The 20,150-nt window shown below is 46.9% G+C and overlaps 5 protein-coding genes across 5 annotated transcripts; 2 read left to right on the forward strand and 3 right to left on the reverse strand.

Moving 5' to 3' along the window:
- Nucleotides 1-392: 392 nt before the first annotated feature.
- Nucleotides 393-3,090, reverse strand: MYCFIDRAFT_214645 (uncharacterized protein). The gene is made up of 4 exons (XM_007926623.1): nucleotides 2,417-3,090; nucleotides 2,081-2,352; nucleotides 1,734-1,814; nucleotides 393-1,618 (listed from the first exon to the last, which is right to left on the reverse strand). Exons 1-4 carry the CDS (start codon nucleotides 2,550-2,552, stop codon nucleotides 905-907), a joined length of 1,203 nt encoding a protein of 400 aa, XP_007924814.1. The 5' UTR covers nucleotides 2,553-3,090; the 3' UTR covers nucleotides 393-904.
- Nucleotides 3,091-14,309: 11,219 nt separating this feature from the next.
- On the forward strand, nucleotides 14,310-14,856 carry MYCFIDRAFT_173226 (uncharacterized protein; the record flags this gene model as incomplete). The annotated part of the gene is made up of 3 exons (XM_007926624.1): nucleotides 14,310-14,405; nucleotides 14,450-14,541; nucleotides 14,580-14,856. 3 exons carry the CDS (start codon nucleotides 14,310-14,312, stop codon nucleotides 14,854-14,856), a joined length of 465 nt encoding a protein of 154 aa, XP_007924815.1.
- A 39-nt stretch (nucleotides 14,857-14,895) lies between these two features.
- Nucleotides 14,896-15,270, forward strand: MYCFIDRAFT_173227 (uncharacterized protein; the record flags this gene model as incomplete). The annotated part of the gene is made up of 3 exons (XM_007926625.1): nucleotides 14,896-14,980; nucleotides 15,008-15,152; nucleotides 15,183-15,270. The coding sequence occupies 3 exons, from the start codon at nucleotides 14,896-14,898 to the stop codon at nucleotides 15,268-15,270; spliced, it is 318 nt and encodes a 105-aa protein (XP_007924816.1).
- A 1,335-nt stretch (nucleotides 15,271-16,605) lies between these two features.
- Nucleotides 16,606-17,703, reverse strand: MYCFIDRAFT_109209 (uncharacterized protein; the record flags this gene model as incomplete). Its single annotated transcript, XM_007926626.1, has 1 exon — nucleotides 16,606-17,703. A coding segment is annotated over one exon (1,098 nt), but the record flags the coding sequence as incomplete, so codon positions are not given.
- Nucleotides 17,704-18,411: 708 nt separating this feature from the next.
- On the reverse strand, nucleotides 18,412-20,146 carry MYCFIDRAFT_163024 (uncharacterized protein). Its single transcript, XM_007926627.1, has 2 exons — nucleotides 20,106-20,146; nucleotides 18,412-20,006 (listed from the first exon to the last, which is right to left on the reverse strand). Exon 2 carries the CDS (start codon nucleotides 19,926-19,928, stop codon nucleotides 18,531-18,533), a length of 1,398 nt encoding a protein of 465 aa, XP_007924818.1. The 5' UTR covers nucleotides 19,929-20,006; nucleotides 20,106-20,146; the 3' UTR covers nucleotides 18,412-18,530.
- Nucleotides 20,147-20,150: the final 4 nt, after the last annotated feature.

The following is a 20,150-nucleotide window of genomic DNA, read 5'->3' on the forward strand; positions in this document are numbered from 1 at the left end:
ATCGAGATCTCTCTCTCTCTCTCTCTTTTCATACAGTTCCTATTGACCCACGACCCGGAAGCAGCGATCATGAGCCAAAGCCATCATCTTCTGTCAGCTACGGCCAGGCCACAGAACACAGCTCTTCCTGTTCATCAAGCATCAAGAAAGCATTGATGAAGTGCATCCGTCTCATCCACGCGAGCGAGCGCGTCGCCGGACATCTTCGATTTTAGAGCTGTTGCCGTGCTGACAGGAGCAAGTGCTTACGCGTTCAGGTGCAAGATCTGACCACTCGTCAGGAACAGGCCTAGCAGGAACAAGGATGGACGTCTCGCCAAAGTTGACCCGCAAACGCTGGAAGGAAATGCTCGTGTCAGCAGTAATAATAACTCTATCGCAAAAAGAAGAGTGTGAAGAGAATGCGTGGTAACCATTTCATACCGACATAGTTACGTAGCGTCCCAAAACCTCCTCCAAGTACCTTTGTTCCCTTTTCAGCATTCCGTCTACTCGGCAATGTCTTATCTGCGCTGGTTGTGTTTGGTCGCTTCTGTATCTCCTCAAAGGACATCAACATGTGAATGACTGATTCCTTTGCCTGTCTCCCTCCGGTTTCCCTCTCATCCTCTCGTCAAAAATAGTGAACGTGTGTGAATCATGTGCCAGAAAGAAGTAGTGTGTCTCGGCGGATGTAAAGGGTGGTTTCGATGTGATGACTGCACACAGTTTGGCCGCCCTAGAAAGTGATGCGGGCCTTTCGGCCACAGCAAACCTTTCTTTCTTCCTTCACCGATAACGCCGTCCCGCTAAATGCCCAAATGTATGTGCGTCAAGTCGTGAATGTAATGTCGGTAAAAGCGTAGAGAAAATGTAAAAGTGGTAGGGTGGGGTAGAGACTGTGTTACTCGCTTTCGTGCGCATGCTATGCGTGCGATACTCGTGATTCGAAGCTGGGTCGTACGTCCGGGTTCACGACGCCGAGCGGGCGTGTATAATCCTGTGCATCCTGCATGGAGATTCGACTGCCGTTCGCTTCTTGGTTCGCGAACAGCGCTGATGGATTCAGCCGTTGGTCGTAGACCATAGGTTTCGACATTCTCCTGCTGTGGCTGCTGCCATCGCTACTGCCAAGCGGACTGACAGGAGAGACGCCTTCTGCAGCACCAGGGCCGAACATCATCGAATGTCGAACGCTGTTCTGACCCGTTTGGTATATGTTGTCGTCGTGGTCCCGTTCACCCATGCTCGGGCGTGTGTTGTTACGTGCGAGGAGACCGGCTTTACTAAGGACGCTCACATTACGACCCAAATTCTTGGCATTGCCGTTGCCAGATTCTTCGCCGTCTTGTCTTCGTTTTCGTCGCCAGAGAAGGAAGGCACCGAGGCCGAGCAGAGCCAATGCAGCGAGTACACCGATGACAATGCCGGCAATGGCGCCACCCGAAAGGCTGTCGTTCCGATGCAAATGAAGCTTTTCGGATTCCTGGTTCGCACCACCCGCGGCCACAGGCGTGGAAGTTACGGTCTGCGTTACTATCGCTCCGGAAATGACCGTCCTGATGACGCTTGTGACTGGCACCACAGCGGCTGCAGTTTCGGTGGTGGTGCTGGATGTGGTCGATGATGTGATGGAGCTCTGCAGGAGTACGATGTCAGTAAGTGTCAAATGCTGTGACCCGCTGTACCAAGATTCGATGATGCATGTACGTGGTGGATGGTCGTGCAAGCATGATGAAATGTGTCACTCATACAGTAGTCGGCGTGCGAGTAACGTAGGAGACTGAGACTTCCGGACTCGGCGTCACCGTTATACTAATACTCACAGTGCTCGTCTGGGGTTCTGTCGTTGAAGATGGTGCTGTTGTCGATGACTGTTTTCCCATCTGTCAACATTGATTGTGTAGACGCGCCGAAGGGTTGTCAAGTTGGTCAGCAAGCCTCGAAGGCCAGGCAGCGTCGGTCGAGATGATCGCGGACGTCGCACCATCATGGCAAGACTGATACATGCCATGGTCTCACATCTGACGATCAGGATTGAAGAAAGCTGCCAAGCGAGGCTTGGAGCATATTAAGTTGTGTGAGGGCAAGGAACACTAACCTGTTTCGATGATTTTATGCTGCTTGCGCTGGACGCTCCTGCAGTGCCAGATGGTTTGTTAGGTAGTGCGACGTATCCGTAGAGACCGCTTTCTTGGTTGCCGCATTTCTCTGATGGGTAGCCGGGACAATCTTGGTTGCAGGAGCCAATGCTTTCCTGGTCTGCTGGAATGTAGTTTGAGCACCAACAAGACTGGTACTGAACGACGGCAAACGCGTAGCTGGCTTTACATGTGTCGTAGCAGAGGCCGTTGGACTGATATATGTCGCTCACTACGAGGGAGTCAGTAATGGAAGTCGCAAGTGGCGTGCCAGTCGCGAATGGATGGCAGCTCACCATATGTCGAATCGTCTGCAGTATTTTGACTTGAACAGTACGTTTGCGACAGAGCGTCAGCGGCTACTGAGGCGGCGCGGAGCAGAGCCACTCCGAGCGGCAATGCTCTGTAGGGGAGCATGTTGTCCAACTTCATGCTCGTGCGTGAAATATTGTGGCGGCGAGGCCGATGCCGCGAAGTGCCTTTAAGAATAGGAGATCCGGCTGAGGCCTGCTTACAGGACTCGTGAGGACTCGGGAGGAGTTCATGCAGATGGCGCGTTCGACGTGTTCGATGTGGTCTTGATGGCGGGAGGATATGTCCAATGGCTCGTCTTGGCGGGAAAGGAGGTCGGGGTGGTGGACGTCTGCGGCGGTTCGTCGGCGGGGACAGCAGACAACGAGGATGGCGCTCTTCCTGTTCGCTGGGAGTCGGTGGCAGAAGTATAGTACAGGCGTCGTCCTGAGGCAGGCGGCGGCGGCGGCGGCGGCGGCGGGAGAATGCTTGACCAGCAAGTCGGAAACAGAGTGGTGAAGTTGGAATTACTAGTGCACGCAGCGCTGCTCTCCTGAGGGCGAAGTGGAAGCAAGGAGAAGCTAAGGCGTCGAGGCCAGCGAGCGTGTGAAGGGAAAGAAAGCTAGGGCGGATGGGGTGGGGTGGGGTGGTGTGGTGTGGTGGTGAACGAGTGTGAGGGTCGCGGTCGGGGGTCGAGGTAGGCGAGGCAGGAGAGATGAATGTCGCAAGTGGAGGCCGATTCCAAGTGCAGCGAGGAGAAGTTCAGCACAGGCCGGCGCACGCAAACTATGATCGGCAAGCGTGCAGGCCGCAGTTGACCAGCCCAACCCACGACCAGCGAATCGTAAGCGCGGCGGGGGCGCGGCACGGCAGCACCGCTGCGAGAGCGCGAGATGGCGCGTCCAGTGCGGCGAAGAAGACAATAATAATAATGTGCGCGCTCACTGTGGATGGGAATCGGATGTCTCGTCTCCTCCCCTCTGCAGCGCTGCTGGCACCTTCGTCGGTTGCAGCAAGAACCGTTGCCTCAGGCTTCTTCTGACACGACGGCGTTGGCCTCGGACACCTGCACAATAATCCCTCCCTGGTGGCACTCACGAGGGTGCAGTGCACGTCATGGATGGCCCGCTCTCCGCGGCAACTATAATTTTATTGTCTTCGTGATCAGGTATCGTCGTATTATTCGTCTGCAGACTCCGCACGCGTGGCCCGCCGTGCTTGTGCTGCTGCTTGCTGTTGTTGTCTGCTATCGGTATCTGCCTCTGCCTCTGTAGAACAGCCAGATGCAGCGGTTGCTCCGCCGAGGACGCCGTCTGGTGCTGGTGAGCTTCCTGGAAGCACGCCTCTTCCACCTGCTGCCGCTGCCCACACACAGCTATCGTGAGATCGTCCAGGTCGTACGCGCAGGCCGCGTATTGTCATCCGTACGGCGATGCTCCAAATCCAGCCGGCTATTTTGTGCGCCTCGAGATGGCCCTGCAGCAAGCTGATCTGCGGCGCCAGATCTGTACGCAGTGCCTGCAGCAGAGAGCTCTCGAAATCGTTAGCCCGATGTCCTGATGGTGGTGTGCGAGCTCGCAAGGTGCATTGCTAGGAGCTCGTATCTATTGCGCGATGTCTATCGGGAGGAGACTTGATGCCAATGCCCGCACGGCGACAACAATACACACAGAATGGACGATAACGACGAAGTAGGTGTCAGCGCCTGCTCCTCTGCCACCCGTTCGCAGCGAATTCATAAGGCGTGGCGTATACGCTCTGAAACGCAAGAATGTACACTAACCCTCGGCCAGCAACCGAGTCCAAGACATACCACCCATGCGACTCTCGGGACCTCGTCTCGGGAGCTGGCCGACGCGCCTCCAACACGACAACAAAATGCATCAAGAGCTCTTGAATCAGGAATCTTGCTATACACCTGATGCCACCGCGTCGGCACGTTGCATGAGGTCGGCCTGACTGTGGAAGCTGCTTGATTCCGTCTGCGGCAGCTGCGAATCCCGGAAATGCTGATTGACCACCACGTAGAAAAAAGCCATGACGAGCTCTCGCCGGCGACCGAAGTCTCGCCAACCTTTAGAGATGTTGTACACAATGGCACAGCCGTGAACATCACCGTTATTACACGGTGAATACAGACTACCTTAGCGCGTATCTTATGAACACGTAGGTGAATATAAGATTAGTAATAATCACTTAGATAAGTAGCTGGAATAGCTAGAATGGCTGGTTTACCGCCCTAGCCGGGTTCTCGAAGCACTAGCGCTATAGAGATTTTTTTATACCCCGGTCCGTACTACCTCGAGGGCGTGTTTGTTCGCGTTCTTTCGTATTAGTATCGCGAATGTAAGCGATCTGTATATAAATGTAATAGTTAAAGAAAAGGCTAAGAGCCTATTAGACTAGTTAAGGTATACTAGGTTAAGATATAACGAATACCGACGAGAACTCGATAGTAGGAACGCCGCGATTGCGGACAAAGGAGACCGTACTAGAGAGCATATAATATAGGCTATTTTGCAGTAGATTGTATATAGATAGACTATTAGGTTCCCTCTTTTCTATTAGTCGTTTTGTCCTTAATCCGCTACTAAATACTCTATCGTTTTTAGCATATTCGACAACCTCTCTTTTAGCTAGTAGTTACTACTTACTACTATTAGCAGTCTATCTACTCTAACTCCGACTCGTTATGTTCTTAGTAAGCGAAAACGTATAGAAGACGCATATTAGCGCAAGGTTACTAGAGACCGTTTAAAAGGCAAGGTATACGCTACTATCGAGTGTAACTATTGCGGTAACTCGTAGGTATTAAATAAGCGCGCTCGAGTAGTAGATTACTTAACGAAGTATAAGTTGTTGCTAGAGAGCTTATAGCCGACTTATTAACCTTAATTAGTAGACGAAGTAGTAGATACGGAGTCGCTAGTGCTAGCTAAACTAGCTAAACTAGCTAGTTTAGCTAAGGACTAAGATGTCGAGGAAATCGCTCGTCCGGTACGTAAGAAGGTCGTTCTTGTCGGTATGTTAGGCTTCGTCGATAAGATAACGCTAAAGGAGCACAAGTTGCTCTACGAGTTAGTTACTAAGTAGGTGTTTGCCTCTAGTAGTCTACTAAGCGCGACTAAGTATCTAGCGTTCTTAAGATAGTTAAAGAGGCTGCGACTAGCCTTTAAACTACTAACTCGCTAGCAGCTTCGATATATATAGTTGCCCCGTATCTATAAGAAGCTGTATACCGAGATAATAACTAAGGTTAATAAGAGCACGCGCCTATATATTGTAACTAATAGCTAGTCTAATCGCGCTTATCGCTCGGTCGTTAATTATTTAGCTGTTACGCCTCGAGCGTTATAGTTTCTAAAGTCTAAGCTTACTAGCGCTAATAGGAGCGATACTCGTAATTACGCTAAAGGCCTTCTCGAGGTTATTAATAACTTTCCGGCGGGCAAGGTAGTCGGTATAGTTACTAATAATACGTTAGTAATAAAGGCGGCAATAGAAGAGGTATATTTCGAAGATCTAAGGTTAGCAATTGCCTCTCGCGGAAAGTCCCGATCTACTAATAGATAAGCGCTAATAAGTCTTAGTGCGTCCGGCAGTATCTAGGGCTAATCCGATTAGGATATATATCCTATTTTACGTAGCTCTTAGTTTCCGACCTTTATTCCTTCTAAACAGGTCTAAATAGCATTAGACGTATCGTTAACGACGCTAAATCTATCGCCGAGTACTTTAAATATACTAACCTCGCTTTCGAAATACTACTAGACATCTCTAAGGGCAAAGTACGGCATTTTTAGGTCCCCGGAGGTGTCCGCTAGCAAGCCGACCTATATTGCTATAGAAGCGTCCTTATTAATAAATACTAGATCGAGGAGCTTCGTATATACTACGAGGGTCGCTTATTAGTAGGAGCGACCTCTACGTAACGGACGGCATAGTTGGAAATATGTAAGTTATATAAGAAGGGCCAATTTTAGCGTAATCTAAGAGGGTAATGTTACGGATCTGATTGGTCAGAGTCCTTATATAATCTTAGAGCGACGCCAAGACTAGTAGGCTAAGCTGTCGCTCTATCTTACTAGGAGCGACAGGAGCGGTCGAGAGCGACAGCGTCGCTTACGTCGCTTACGACTACAGACAAGATGTCTCCTTTGTATTTAGGAACGCCGGAATGCCCTTATAGCTCGAGGCGTTCAACTTATATTACCTACTTACTAATTGGAATTACCTTTGTACCAATTATTCTGTCTCTGCCTCCCGCTTGTATTAGCCTCTCTAAAGAAGCCTCGGCTTATACGTAATAAGAAGTTACTTAACGATCTGTCGCGAGTAACCGTAACACTTTAAACGCCCTTAGGATAAGTGCCTTATTACAAGTCGGAAGGGGAACTCCCGCCCCTAGCGAGACAGGCAGTACTCGACGTACTACCTCTAGTGCTAGCAATATACTCGGAACCTATACCGGAAACGATTCTCTTAAGATCGGAAAGCTAGACTTTTATTACAGCGACCGAGACAAGTTCGATACCTAGGTTAGCTAGATAGATATGTATTTTATGTTTAACTAGGTTTAAGATAACTTAAAGCTAGTCTTCGTAACGACGTTTATGCGAGGCAGGGCTTAGTATTAGGTTAAACTATTTCTTAGGACCTATCTAGATAGCAACGGGACCGACAATTCGGATGGAATCTTCGCAAGCTACGAAAATCTTAAGCGTACGATAAAGAAGGTCTTTAGATCTTCTAACGAAGTTGCTACCGTAGTTAGGATTATCTAACATTTAACTTAGAAGGGGTTATATGCCGATTACGCCGCTAAATTTTAGGAATACGCCTAACTTACGGATTGGGACGACGAAGCTCTTATAACAATATATCGGCGAGGTCTTAAGGACAACGTTAAAGACGAGCTTATACGCGACGGTAGAAAAATAGATAATATAGGAACATTGGTTAAGGTTACGATCGATCTCGACGATAGGCTCTACGAACGAGCTTTAGAACGACGTTACGATTCTAAGACTTCTAGAAAAGCTAGTTATACTCCTAGATACAATAATAGACGAAACTATAGTACCTACGATAAACCAAAAGGGAACAACTACTACGGTGCGTAACTAATAGAGCTAGACGCTACCTAGAAGGGTCGAGTAATTAAAGGAAGAAAAGGCAAGAGTTCGCTTAAGAAAGCAGGAAGACTAACTTGCTATATATATAGCAAGGAAGGCTATATAGTACGGAACTACCGCGGTAAGAATATAGTGCGACGCGAACAGTTTAATATAATGCAACGAAAGGACTCGGGTAGAGAAGGCTACCGAATAGTAGTAGAGCTATACTCTATTAATAACGCGCCGAGGACCTACGCAGAGGTCGTAAAGGAAGAGCTACGACAAATCTGTATAATAGTACGACGACAAGAACCCGTATATAGAGCCCTTTACTAGAGATTCTATTACGACGACTAGTGCCAAATTCATTATTCTGCTAAAGTAGAAGTAGGATTCTTCCCTTAGATTAGGCGACTCGTACGAGAAGATGCGAAATCCTAGTTAGAAGAAGAAACGATTAATAAATCTTGCTTAGATACCGACGATAAAGAAAACCGAGATCCGGAAGCTTCATTCCCTCCCGGGGAGGAGTTAGGAGCTATCCTAGAAGTACCGGAGTCCCCTTAGTAAGAGGAGGAATAGCAAGAAGATTTAGAAGGAAGTCTAGATACCGAGGAAGAAACTACGAATAAAGAGAGTGAAGACGAATTCGGGATTAACGACGATACGATCCTTACATTTACAATAGATACACCTATAGTAGCGCGAACAATCGCCTTGCATCTAGTACGCAAATACGAGGAAATGTTTCTAAAGGTTAATAGACAACGGAAGGTCGATCCTATCCAATTTGATTATTTCTAGATAAGCTTACGGGCAAAATTCTAGAATTACCCCCGGATACCTATAGATTATACGTACTATAACTTCATTACGGAGCGAGTACCGATAGGAAGCACAATTACGCCCTACGGATACGTCCTACCCGACGAAAGGACGATTATTACTTAAGATATGCGTTAGACGGTCTAGCGATTAAATTAGTAATACCGAAAGGCTATAGTAGCGTAGGGACGGGATGTATATAACGATACCCTTAAGGAAAAATTATATACCGAAGAAGCACGAACGGCAGGACTACGGATCCGTAACTAGTTAGAACAACGTTAGGCTACTAATTAGTCGGGAAACGGACTAACTCTCTAGATTAGAGCGTTCTAAGAGAGTTCCTTAATACCGAAAGCGCTCAAGCATTAATAGTAGTCTTCCGTATAAAAGTTATCGTTAACGGGCACCCGACGAGTGTATTAATAGATTCCGGAGCGAGCGGGAACTTTGCCTCCGAATTATTCGTTAAAAGCCGAGGGATCGTAACCCGAAGTAGAAGAGAAGGAGCGTATAAACTTATAGTAGTAGATAGGTTACCGCTACCTAGTATAGAACGAGAAACGATACCGTTACTACTAGCTATCTAATAGCACTACGAGGAGATTGTCTTAGATGTTACTAATATAGCCAGTTATAATATTGTATTAGGCATACCTTAGTTAAGAAAGTATAACCCGGTCGTAGACTAGAGAAAAGGAGTACTTACATTTAAGGAATGCGACTATATAATCGGCATTCAACCTATATAGCGGCAGCGTTCGTAGGCAGATGAGATTAATAAACGCAGGGCGATTCGTAAGACGTTTACGTCGATAGGAATTACGGAGAACCGTATTCAACCCGGATCGACACTACCGTTAGGTTAGGAGGGTTATAACAATGATTACGGGAAGGATAGAAGTTATACACTATCGAAGAATGAAACTAGAATCTCGGACCTAGACATTCCTAAAGAGTATAGTAAGTGGAAGCGACTCTTTAAAAAGGAGAGAGGCAAGGCAGCCTTACCTAAACACTAACTATAGGATTATAAAATACACTTACAGCCTAGGAAAGAGCCTCTATAGGGACCCTTATACGCAATGTCTAAGAAAGAGCTCAAAACCCTAGATAAGTAGCTAAAAGAGAAATTAGAAAAAGGCTAGATACGGAAGTCGATATCCTCGGCAGCCTTACTAGTAATGTTCGTTCCGAAAGCCGGATTAGACGAAGGACGGCTAGTAGTCGATTTTAGACGACTTAACGACATTACAATTAAGAATCGGTACCTACTACCGAATATCGAAGAAATGCAAGACCGATTAACTAGATTAGACTAGTATACGAAGATTGACCTACGCGATGCGTTTTATACAATACGTATAGCAGCTAGATACGAATGGATAACAGCATTCCGAACAAGATATAGGCTTTACGAATTCTTAGTTATGCCTATAGGACTTACAAATGCCCTAGCGTTATGTTAAGACCTTGTAAACGAAGTCCTCCGAGACCTTCTAGATATATGCGTTATCGCATATATAGACGATATCTTAGTCTATACTAAAGGAGCTCTCGCGGACTATATACGAATAGTGCAGGACGTCTTTAAACGATTTACTCAAGTAGGATTTAAGACTGCACCTAAGAAATGCGAATTCTATAAGAAGGAAGTCAAATTCCTAGGATTTATTATTAGTACTATAGGAATCAGGATCGATCTAGAAAAAACCAAGTTAATATAGGAATAGCTAACGCCTACATGCGTTAAAGACGTACAATTATTCCTAGGATTAGCTAACTATAACAGGAAATTCATCGAGGGCTATTCTAAGACAGCGGCACCCCTTACGGAGCTTATAAAGAAAGACAAGAAATAGAACTAGAGCACGAAGGAAGACGAAGCGTTTAGGTAGCTAAAGAAGCAATGCGTTTCTACGCTAACGCTACGATTATTCGATAGGAGTAAGGCGGTCTAGATAGAAACAGACGCGTCGGATAGGGCTATAGGAGTATACCTTATATAGGAGCATAACGGGAAACGATACCCGGTAGCCTATTACTCGAGAAAGATGTTACCCGCGGAATAGAACTACGATATCTATAATAAGGAGCTACTTGCAATAGTTGTATTACTACAATACTAGCGAGTATACGCGGAAGGAGCACTAAGTCTTACGATTCTTTCTAATTATAAGAATCTGACTTACTTCACTACGACTAAAGTACTAACCCGAAGACAGGCCCGCTAGTCGGAGCTACTAGGGCAGTACAAGTTCGAAATCCGCTATACCCTAGGACGCGAGAACGGACGAGCCGACGTACTAAGCCGCCGTAGCGACTATATAGAGGGTCACGAACTAGTGCAGCAGCAGATATTAAAAGCAAACCAAGACGGAAGCCTTAGTGCTAACACAAAAGAATTCAACTATATTATACGAGTTCTTTAGGACATAGAAGAACAGTTTCCAATCGAACACGGGAAATACTAAGTACCTAAGGAACGAGTTACGGAGTGTATACGACAACACTACGACGGACTAGAAAATAGACACCCTAGAGTTTCAAAAATAATAGAACTAGTTAAGCGAAGCTTCGGATTCCTATATATGCGACAACGAGTTCTAGAATATATTAAGAAATGTCTATAATGTTAGCGTAATAAGGCTAATAGATACGCTAGATATAGACATATCCAATTTAGGACGCTACTAGATAAACTATAGGACGAGGTTACAATAGACTTTATTACGAAACTACCGAAGTCTAAGGATCCGGTTATAGGATATAGCTACGACATAATACTTGTTATAGTCGATAGGCTTACGAAATACGCACACTTTATTCCTGCTAACGAAGCAAGTACGGTAGAGCAACTCGGATACCTCGTACTAGATAGACTTGTACGATACTATAGATTTCTAAAGACCTATATTACGGACAGAGACAAGCTCTTTACGTCAAACTACTAGAAGACGCTTACAGCGACGCTTGGAATTAAGCACAAGCTATCAACGGCATACTATCTATAGATAGACGGCTAAACGGAAGTTAAGAATTAGGCCTTAGAGGCATACTTACGGCACTACGTCAATTACGCACAAAACAATTAGGCATCGCTATTGCCTATAGCACAACTTGCACTAAACAACTAACAATCTAAGACTACGAAAGAGACACTATTCTTCGCTAATTTTGGGAAACATCCGCAGCTATTCGGGGAATAGTATTTATAGCATCTATACGCGGATAAAGCGATAGTCGCTTTAGAAGACTTAAAGTAGGTATATAAAGAATTGCAAAGGGCAATTGCCGAGTCTTAAGAAAAGATTACGGGACTATATAATGCTAAACGAAAAATGGCACCTTAGCTAAAAAAGGGGGATAAGGTCTACCTCCTAACAAAGAATCTAAAAACCCGGAGATCGACTAAGAAACTAGACTACGTTAAAGTCGGGCCATTTCTAATTGATAAGCCTAAAGGACTAGTTAATTACCGACTTAAACTACCGGACGACGCGAAAATCTACCTAGTATTCTATATCTCTATACTAGAACCTACAGACGCCGAAACACCGTATTAAGAAACATTTCACTTCTAACCTAAGGAAGAAAATGAGTTTAAAGTCGAAAAGATCCTAGATTAGCAAGGTTAGAAATACCTTATTAAATAGAAAGGATACCTACATTTAGAAAACACCTAGGAACTAAAAGAAAACCTGCAGAACTATTAGCAGATAATCAAAAAATTTCAAAACCGAACAAAAAAGAAATAACTAGTATAGGAATTGAACCTACGACCTCTTAGACCCTATCGATTATAGCGCCTTAGAGTTCTTAACGACCTAGGGCAGTATAGCTCGAGGAGCGGGGACTCTAATAGCGTACCTAGCAACTATGTCTTTTATAGCTAAGAATCATACTACTAGACTAACTAGCTAGAAGATAAAATAGATAGGAAACATTGAAAATACATACCTTTAAGATACTAGACTCTCGGCACTCCTACTAGGAATTTCAGAGGTTGGCTAGGACGTCCTATCTAGACGACTCTAGTTATAAGGCGACATCTATAATCGGCTATCTAAGGGAAACGGCTCGTTAGTAGGCAACGAGAATATTATCGGCTCTATAAGCGAAGAACCTAGCTCTCTTTCGAGCTCCTCCGCCTATTAAATAGAGGCTTCCTCTGCCTTAAGAGCTTATACCTCCCGATCTTCCTTTATACGTAGCGACTTACGTAAGCGACGGACCTTTGCGCGATGCTCGAAAAGCTTCCGCGTAAGGAGGTCTTCCTCCTCTTTAGCCGCTTCGAGATCTTTAGCTATCTTTAGGCGCGCCTTCCGGATTTTTTTATACTCTATACGAGTAACTTGCATATTATAGGACTAGCCGTATAGGGCGTACTCGGAGCAGCGGCCGGAACGGAGATCGACTTTGTAGGATTTATCGGCCTGCTCGTAATAAAAGCAGCGGATCGGCATTTCGAGGCAGTCGGCAAGGATGTTATTTGCGATATTTTCCTTACGCTAACGAGAAGACAAGTCCTTTAATAACTTTAGCATAGCAAAGAAGTTGGAATTAGAAAGTTCCGGAATAAGGGACTATCCCGCTTAAGGAGGGGGATAGTATTACGGATCTAATTAGTTAGAGTCCTTATATAATCTTAGAGCGACGCTAAGACTAGTAGGCTAAGCTGTCGCTCTATCTTACTAGGAGCGATAGGAGCGGTCGAGAGCGATAGCGTCGCTTACGTCGCTCACGACTATAGACAAGATATCTCCTTTGTATTTAGGAACGCCGGAATGCCCTTATAGCTCGAGGCGTTCAACTTATGTTACCTACTTACTAATTGGAATTACCTTTGTACCAATTATTCTGTCTCTGCCTCCCGCTTATATTAGCCTCTCTAAAGAAGCCTCGGCTTGCACGTAATAAGAAGTTACTTAACGATCTGTCGCGAGTAACCGTAATAGGTAAGTGCTAAAGCCTGCTTTTAACCTATTATAACTAACTTCTTCCTTCCTTAGCTACTACGACCTTATAGAGCTATTCCTTAAGGTTACTATCGCTCTCGAGGCCGACAGACCTAAGCTATTATATATCTATAGCAACTAGCGCTAGCTAATAAATGCGGTAGTTAACAAAGTACTAAACCTCGTCTCGAATAAGGAGATAGAAGTCTATATCGAAATGCGATAGGAGAAGCTATAGGTTAGCTACTATACTAAACCTTCTACTAGACTAATAACGCTATTAGTTATTAGCCTCTTATGCTAATTGCCTATCTCGCTAATGTCTCCGAGCGCTCCGACCCTAATAAGTAGTTCCTCTTCGTTACTAACGAAGAGGTCCGCTCTCTTACCCCCTTCCTCGTCGAATACTACGCTAACTAGCAACGCATATCTACTACCTGCCCTAACTACTCCGAGTCGAAGAACGAGATTTATATAAGAGCCGGACAACTTCTAAACGATATCTTTATACTCCGTAGCCGATAAGGTCTATTCGGTAACCCTATTGTATAGGCGGCTAGCAAGAGTCCGATACTATTATTATAGTAGGCTAATAACTTCCGAGACTCGTATCCTAAGCTTACCGACCTCTATATACTCTTATTGTCTATCTATCTAACAACTAGCGCTACTAAGCGCAACTAGTTAGCTTATAGCTTTATTTAGTTACTTAAGCGTAATAGATTAAGTTACGATATACTCGAGAAGTTAGTCTTTATCTACTAGAATCTACGTATTAAGTATCGACTAGACGACGATAGGCTTATAAACGATAGTTATATAGATCTATAGGACATACTAAAGGAGGTATTTAAGCTATAAGGCGACTTTGAATATACTCGCAATAGCGGCGATAATATAGACGAAGATAGCGGTAACAACGCTGTCGACCTTACTATCGATAGTAATAGCTAGTAGGGCTGTTATCTATACTAAGATTGTTACTATATACCTTCTATATGTCTTATTTCCTTTATTGTTCTACTTTGTATAGGATACGCCATAATAACTGGATCCACTTACTAACCAATCTGTGTCTCGTGTATGTTCATATAGTGAACACCGTATTCATAAGCCCGGAAATTAAATACACCGTGAGTCTACATCTCTACCAACCTTGTGGGTCAAGACCAACAACAACCTCACATCACAATCTCACCACCAGCCTGGCTTGGCGCAAAGTAGCACTGCGTAGACGAGAAGCTCTACTGCACCTGCACCTGCGAAAGCATAGCTCTGTCCGGCTCGCCACGCTCTATACAGCTGCGTCTCGGTTTGCCACCCACAATACAGCTCCATCCTAGTACATCTGGTCTTCTGGTCTTAGCGCATGTAACGACCCAATATTGTACAGTCCTGTTTCAGCTGGACGCCTCTGATCTTCCTGCTTCTGAACTGCATATGATTCCAAGCAAACAAGCCGAGCAAACGAGATATGCCAATGGCAGCCCTGCCTTATCTTTCAGAGGTCATCAGGCCAGCCGGCAAGAAGCGGCAGGACGGTAGGCTGCATATTGTTGAATGCACTTGCAAATCGCGGACTGCATGCATGAATGGCTCTGCGCAGATTTTTCAGACCTATTCAATCATAACGCGAGGGTCAGTAAGAATTTTTCAAAGGAAGTCACGAGTAGGATCGAACCTGAAACACATTGAGCTGCTGCATACTTCTACTCCATATCACAGGGGAAGCTCCAGTGTGAAGGCACTGCAGCAGCTCTCACAGCTGCACCATATGTTACACCTGAAGAAAACACGTGGCTAGCGAACACTGAGCGTGTGCGCGTGCACAAGCAAGATTTGTGGATCTTACACTTTCATTCGGACTTCAGTCGTGAGACGACCATCGCATTTCCATCCCTTCGTCGTGCTTCAGACCAAGAAATTCGGTCTTTGCGACCACATGCGCCGGACCAATAGTTCTCGCTCACCTCACGCTCTCTAGTCTACAGTAGAACCACCTGCAGAAAGCTGATCGCCGCGCGTCCTGAGCTTGAAAATGCGGGAAATCTTGCAATCCAGCAATGTTGCTCTCTTCACCATTCGCTGGCTCCGATGCTCTTAATAAAACATGCAGAGCGAGACAACTGACACCAGCTAGAAAGTCAAGCCTCGCATATAATAATCACATATCAACAAGGTCACGACGCGATCGTCGTGCAGCTCTCCAATTCCATCGCATGAATGTCACTGCGCGTTCTAGCTCTGGTGCCACAAGATCGAATCGCCAGAGAAGGTGAATGACAATGGTAGTGACTTTTATCACATCAATCTCACTGAGGCAGTGTGTACGTTGAGAGACAAATTCAGTATCTCCGTTGGGATATACGCACTTCACTTCGTAGGATCAATGCGTTCCACTTCTTCAGCTTCGTCCGGTCACATTAGCAATACTCATCACCACAACATGGTCGAGTTGAGTCGAGATAGATCATAATAAAGTCCGTCCTCGCAAACTGGTCAAAGCTCATACTTCTGCCAACTTCCAACTTCCAACTTCCCTGCTGCCTATTTCGCTACAACCCGTGTTTTTTTCTTGTCAGAAACACGACCTGACTCGAATCGTTCCATCCCGCTGGACAAAAATAAAACGGCAGTGACGAAGATGGCTTGGCTATCTCACGTCGACGCAGAGATAGCATCATGAATTTTCGTGACGAAGAAGCAGACACAGTTTGTTCATCACTGAATTCTGTAAATTCTAGGAAAAATAAAAAGCGGGTATCTTTCCAATGCTATTCAACCAACCCTACTCATGATTGTTTCCCCCCAACGCCTCGCAAAAATTTTCTACAAAGTAGCCGCCCTAAACCGAGCACCAACAACACATCTCCCGCTACATCTCACACGTATCTAACTCGAAGGATCGTGCGTTCGATACGTAGGCGGACGTCCCACGCTTCCCAAATCACCGGCCTGCTGTGCACCAGCCCAATGATCCCAATTTTGATGCGTTTGTGAAGGTCCCATGCCAGGATGGTGTCCTCTATCTTCGTCCAGTTTCCCTCCGACTACAGGACGCGGTGGTTGAGGTGGAGGCGCGCCGAACATGTGACTATCGTCACCCGAGGCATATTCATCGTTGCGATATGGTGTGGTCCCAACGACTTGAGAGTTTCGTAACAGACCGGCTCTATCGTCATCATAAGTATCTGCTCTTGCACGTCTGGGGTCTTGTAATTCTGTTGCAATCTCTCCAGTCCCAGCATATGTCGGGCCCATGTAGGCCGTTTCATCGTGTCCTGTCTTTGTGGGCTGGTAGCTAACGTCTTGCTGTCGAGTTCTGAAGCCCACGAACATCCATCGTCCTCCTCTTGCAATAGCTTTGATGATATCCCATGGATTGAAGGCGTCCACGATCGCTTTGATGCCCATTGGTCCACCTTTGTAGCCGCTTCGATCTGCGATGTCCGCTGCCATGGGATCGAGGTGTTTGACGTTGTACGGTTTCCAAGGATATGCGAAGATATGGAGGACTGAGAAGAAAGCCATCTCGATGCAGAGCAGTACGGATGGAATTCCAATCTTGATGTCTTGATACGCCAGATGTTTCGTGGGTTGTAGCGGTCCTTTGTCAGAGGAGAGGAAGGAGATGACGATTGTTTGCCAGAATGAGAAGAAGATGACCAACTTGATCGACAAGACCTTCAGGAAGGGATTATGTTCTGCCAAGTCCGTCTTCAGCTGGATATAGAACTGAACCACCATAAACATGGCGACGGTGACCGATAGCGACTCAAAGACCAGGACCCAGATGTGCCCAAAAGCCGGGCTCAGAGATGCTTCGCAGTATCGTCCAAAAGCTTCGGTGATAACCGAGACGAGGGTGAACAAGACTCGAATGACGCAGTACTGGAAAATACCAGCCCAGATGACATTGAACCAAGTCAATCCACTTCTCGGTTTCCTCAACGGTCCTTTATTCTGTCCTCCCGTACATTTTTGCAGGCCAAACACACTCCAGAACCAATTGACGGGCTGTACACTCCGGAAGTACTCTTTCTGCTCATGCAGATTGGGAGCAATGTAATCACACAGCAGAGCAAAGAAACTGCTGATCGCGAATGCTTCATAGCAGTCTCGCAAGACCTCAAAGTATATTGCTTTCCTGTAGAAAACGTAGCTCAAAAAGCTGACGACAGCGTAGACAGGTATCATGAACAGTATCCTTATTATCTGCTTTTGCTGGTTTGGTCGCTGGTAGTGGATCGCGTGTTGGAATATCAGCCATAGTGATATAACCACGGCTATTAGGCCGAATACTACGCAGAGGATGAGGCCGAGATGGTGGAATGTCAATTTGCCCAAGACGGGCTCCTCGACGATGTGCGCATCTTCGAGGGTTGTATTACAAGATACCATGCTGTTGGAGGTATCACGTCTTTCTCCTACACTGCCGGCGTTTCGGTATTCGGTGTCGCGTTTCGCGGTTTGCGGTTGGTGGTATTAATATTTCGTTACTCGTCGCGCAGTAGTATCGTCCAAAATACAGCGGTCGTGCCAGCGTCGCCTCGTGAATAGATGGCAATGTCTCGTCTCGCCCGGCCGGTGCTCTCAAAGCAGATCTCGCGGTAGCCGAACGATTCTCAGCGCAAAGGCTTGCGCAATGCTTGGTCGCTGTGTCTTGTATCTGTCGCCTGCAGTTCGTCTATGGTGGCGCATGCGCTCACTGCCGGTTCCAATTTGGTCGCAGTCCGCAGGAGGATGACGCTTGACCCTCGCAGCCCAGCCCGGCTTGTCATCCAAGCCTTTGCCGTAATTCTTGGACAATGCTTGGCTGCCGACAAGATTGTCATATAGAACTACCGTAGAATGAATGTTTGGATGCGCGAACAGACAGAAATTGCGCAAGCCGATCAACACGGAGTCTGCATGCACTTCAACAGGAGCCTGTGCACTTCGCTGCTTCACTCATCCCCGCCAAGCGCGAATCGTGTTCCTGAGATGCTAGCGTCCGTAGACTGCAGGCCGTGCCGTCGTCAGTGGCGGTGACATCACGTGAACACATTTCGATCGACAGGAACCTCGGAATACGACATCGAGCACTGTGGAAGGCTAGTTGGCTTTGAAAGTTGATTTGTCGTGGTATCTTCGTGAGTACTTGCTCTCCATACTTAACTACAAAACAAACGCCAATCAAATCCCACCGTGTAAAAGCACAATAGTCAAAAGACAGTCTTTCATGCACGAGCCTCAGCCTGAGGAAGGCGATAAGCTGGAGCAACACCAACCCGCTCCTTGGCCAAAAGGTCGACCAGAAGAGGACTCGGTCGGTTGTCCTTGCCACCCTTGAGAACATCATTCTGAGCCTTGTACTGCTGAACGCTGTTGAGGTAGGCATCGAACAGGTAGCTGCTGTCCAATGGGCCACCCTTGGCCTCAGGATGGAACTGTGTGCTGAAGATGGGCCTGGTCTTGTGGATCATGCCCTCGTTGGAGCCATCGTTCAAGTTGGTGAAGTATTCCTTGAACTCGCTTGGAAGCGATGTCGCGTCGACCGCGTATCCGTGGTTTTGAGATGTGATGTGGCACTTGCCAGTGTTCAAGTCCAAGGCTGGAATGTTGTGAGCACGGTTGCCATACTTCATCTTGGTGGTTCGGGCGCCGGCCGCGATTGCGAGGAGCTGATGACCAAGGCAGATGCCCATGATGGGGATCTGGCTGGTGTTCATCAACTTGCGAAGATTGTCACTGGTGGCACGGCAGTGAGTTGGGTCACCCGGACCGTTCGAGATGAAGACTCCGTCGAAATGGTGAGCGGTCTTGTGAATCGGGTAGTCCCATGGCAAGCAAGTGACGCTCGCGCCACGTCCGACGATGGATCGGATGATGTTCTCCTTGACACCGCAGTCGATCAGAGCGACGTGGGCATTTCCATTGGGTGATGGCACGTGGAATGGAGCTTTGGTGGAGACCTTGGCGACCAAGTTTATGGCAGCGGGGTCATCATATGCCTCGTCCTCATCTGCATCGTATTCCTCTCCAACAGTAATCTTGCCCAGGGAGGAACCCTGCTCTCGCAGATAGGTCACGATGGCACGTGTGTCCACGCCGGAGATGGCAGCAACGCCCTCACGAGCGCACCACTCGGCCAAGCTCTCTACAGCAGTCCAGTGGGAGTATTGCAGTGCGGCATCAGCAACTACAATAGCAGATGCCTGGATGTTTGGGCTCTCAAAGTACTTGAGCAGGCCATACTCATCACGAGTGGCCGATGGCACACCGTAATTGCCAATCAGTGGTTGTGTGAAGACCAAAATCTGACCGCGGTAGGATGGATCCGTCATGGATTCTGGGTATCCCACGAGGGAGGTTGTGAAGACTGCCTCTCCACTGACGTTTGTCTTGGCCCCAAAACTCTTTCCGTGGAAGATAGGTCCTCCCCGAATAGTAAAAGTTGCACGCTCGTAGGAGGGCTTGGTTGAGCGCGATGAGACGCGTGGGGCGGCAGCTCGTGGTGTGCCTGGTCCCGGTGCCACTGTGGCATTGAATCTGACATTTCGGACAGATATGAAGGCGTTGGTGAATCCAGTCCTGGCCTGGACAGGCTTGAAGGTCCTTAAGATAGCAGTGGCCATGGTCGTGCGATTAATTTTCGGTGTTGTGCAGATCTTCTTAGTTCACGTTGGCCTTCCACAGGTGGTCACTGATGTAGTCTGGTATTCATTAGCATTCTGTCCGTGTTGTGCTCGTTTTGCCGTGTGTGCAAGGGCTCGGAGGGCCATTGGCGGTCATTCGGATGTGTCATCTCGTACCTTGGCTGGTGAATGTGGTTGGAGCGAACACCATAGAGGCGATTC

Source organism: Pseudocercospora fijiensis (assembly GCF_000340215.1).
Source record: "Pseudocercospora fijiensis CIRAD86 unplaced genomic scaffold MYCFIscaffold_3, whole genome shotgun sequence".
NCBI classification, from domain to species: domain Eukaryota; kingdom Fungi; phylum Ascomycota; class Dothideomycetes; order Mycosphaerellales; family Mycosphaerellaceae; genus Pseudocercospora; species Pseudocercospora fijiensis.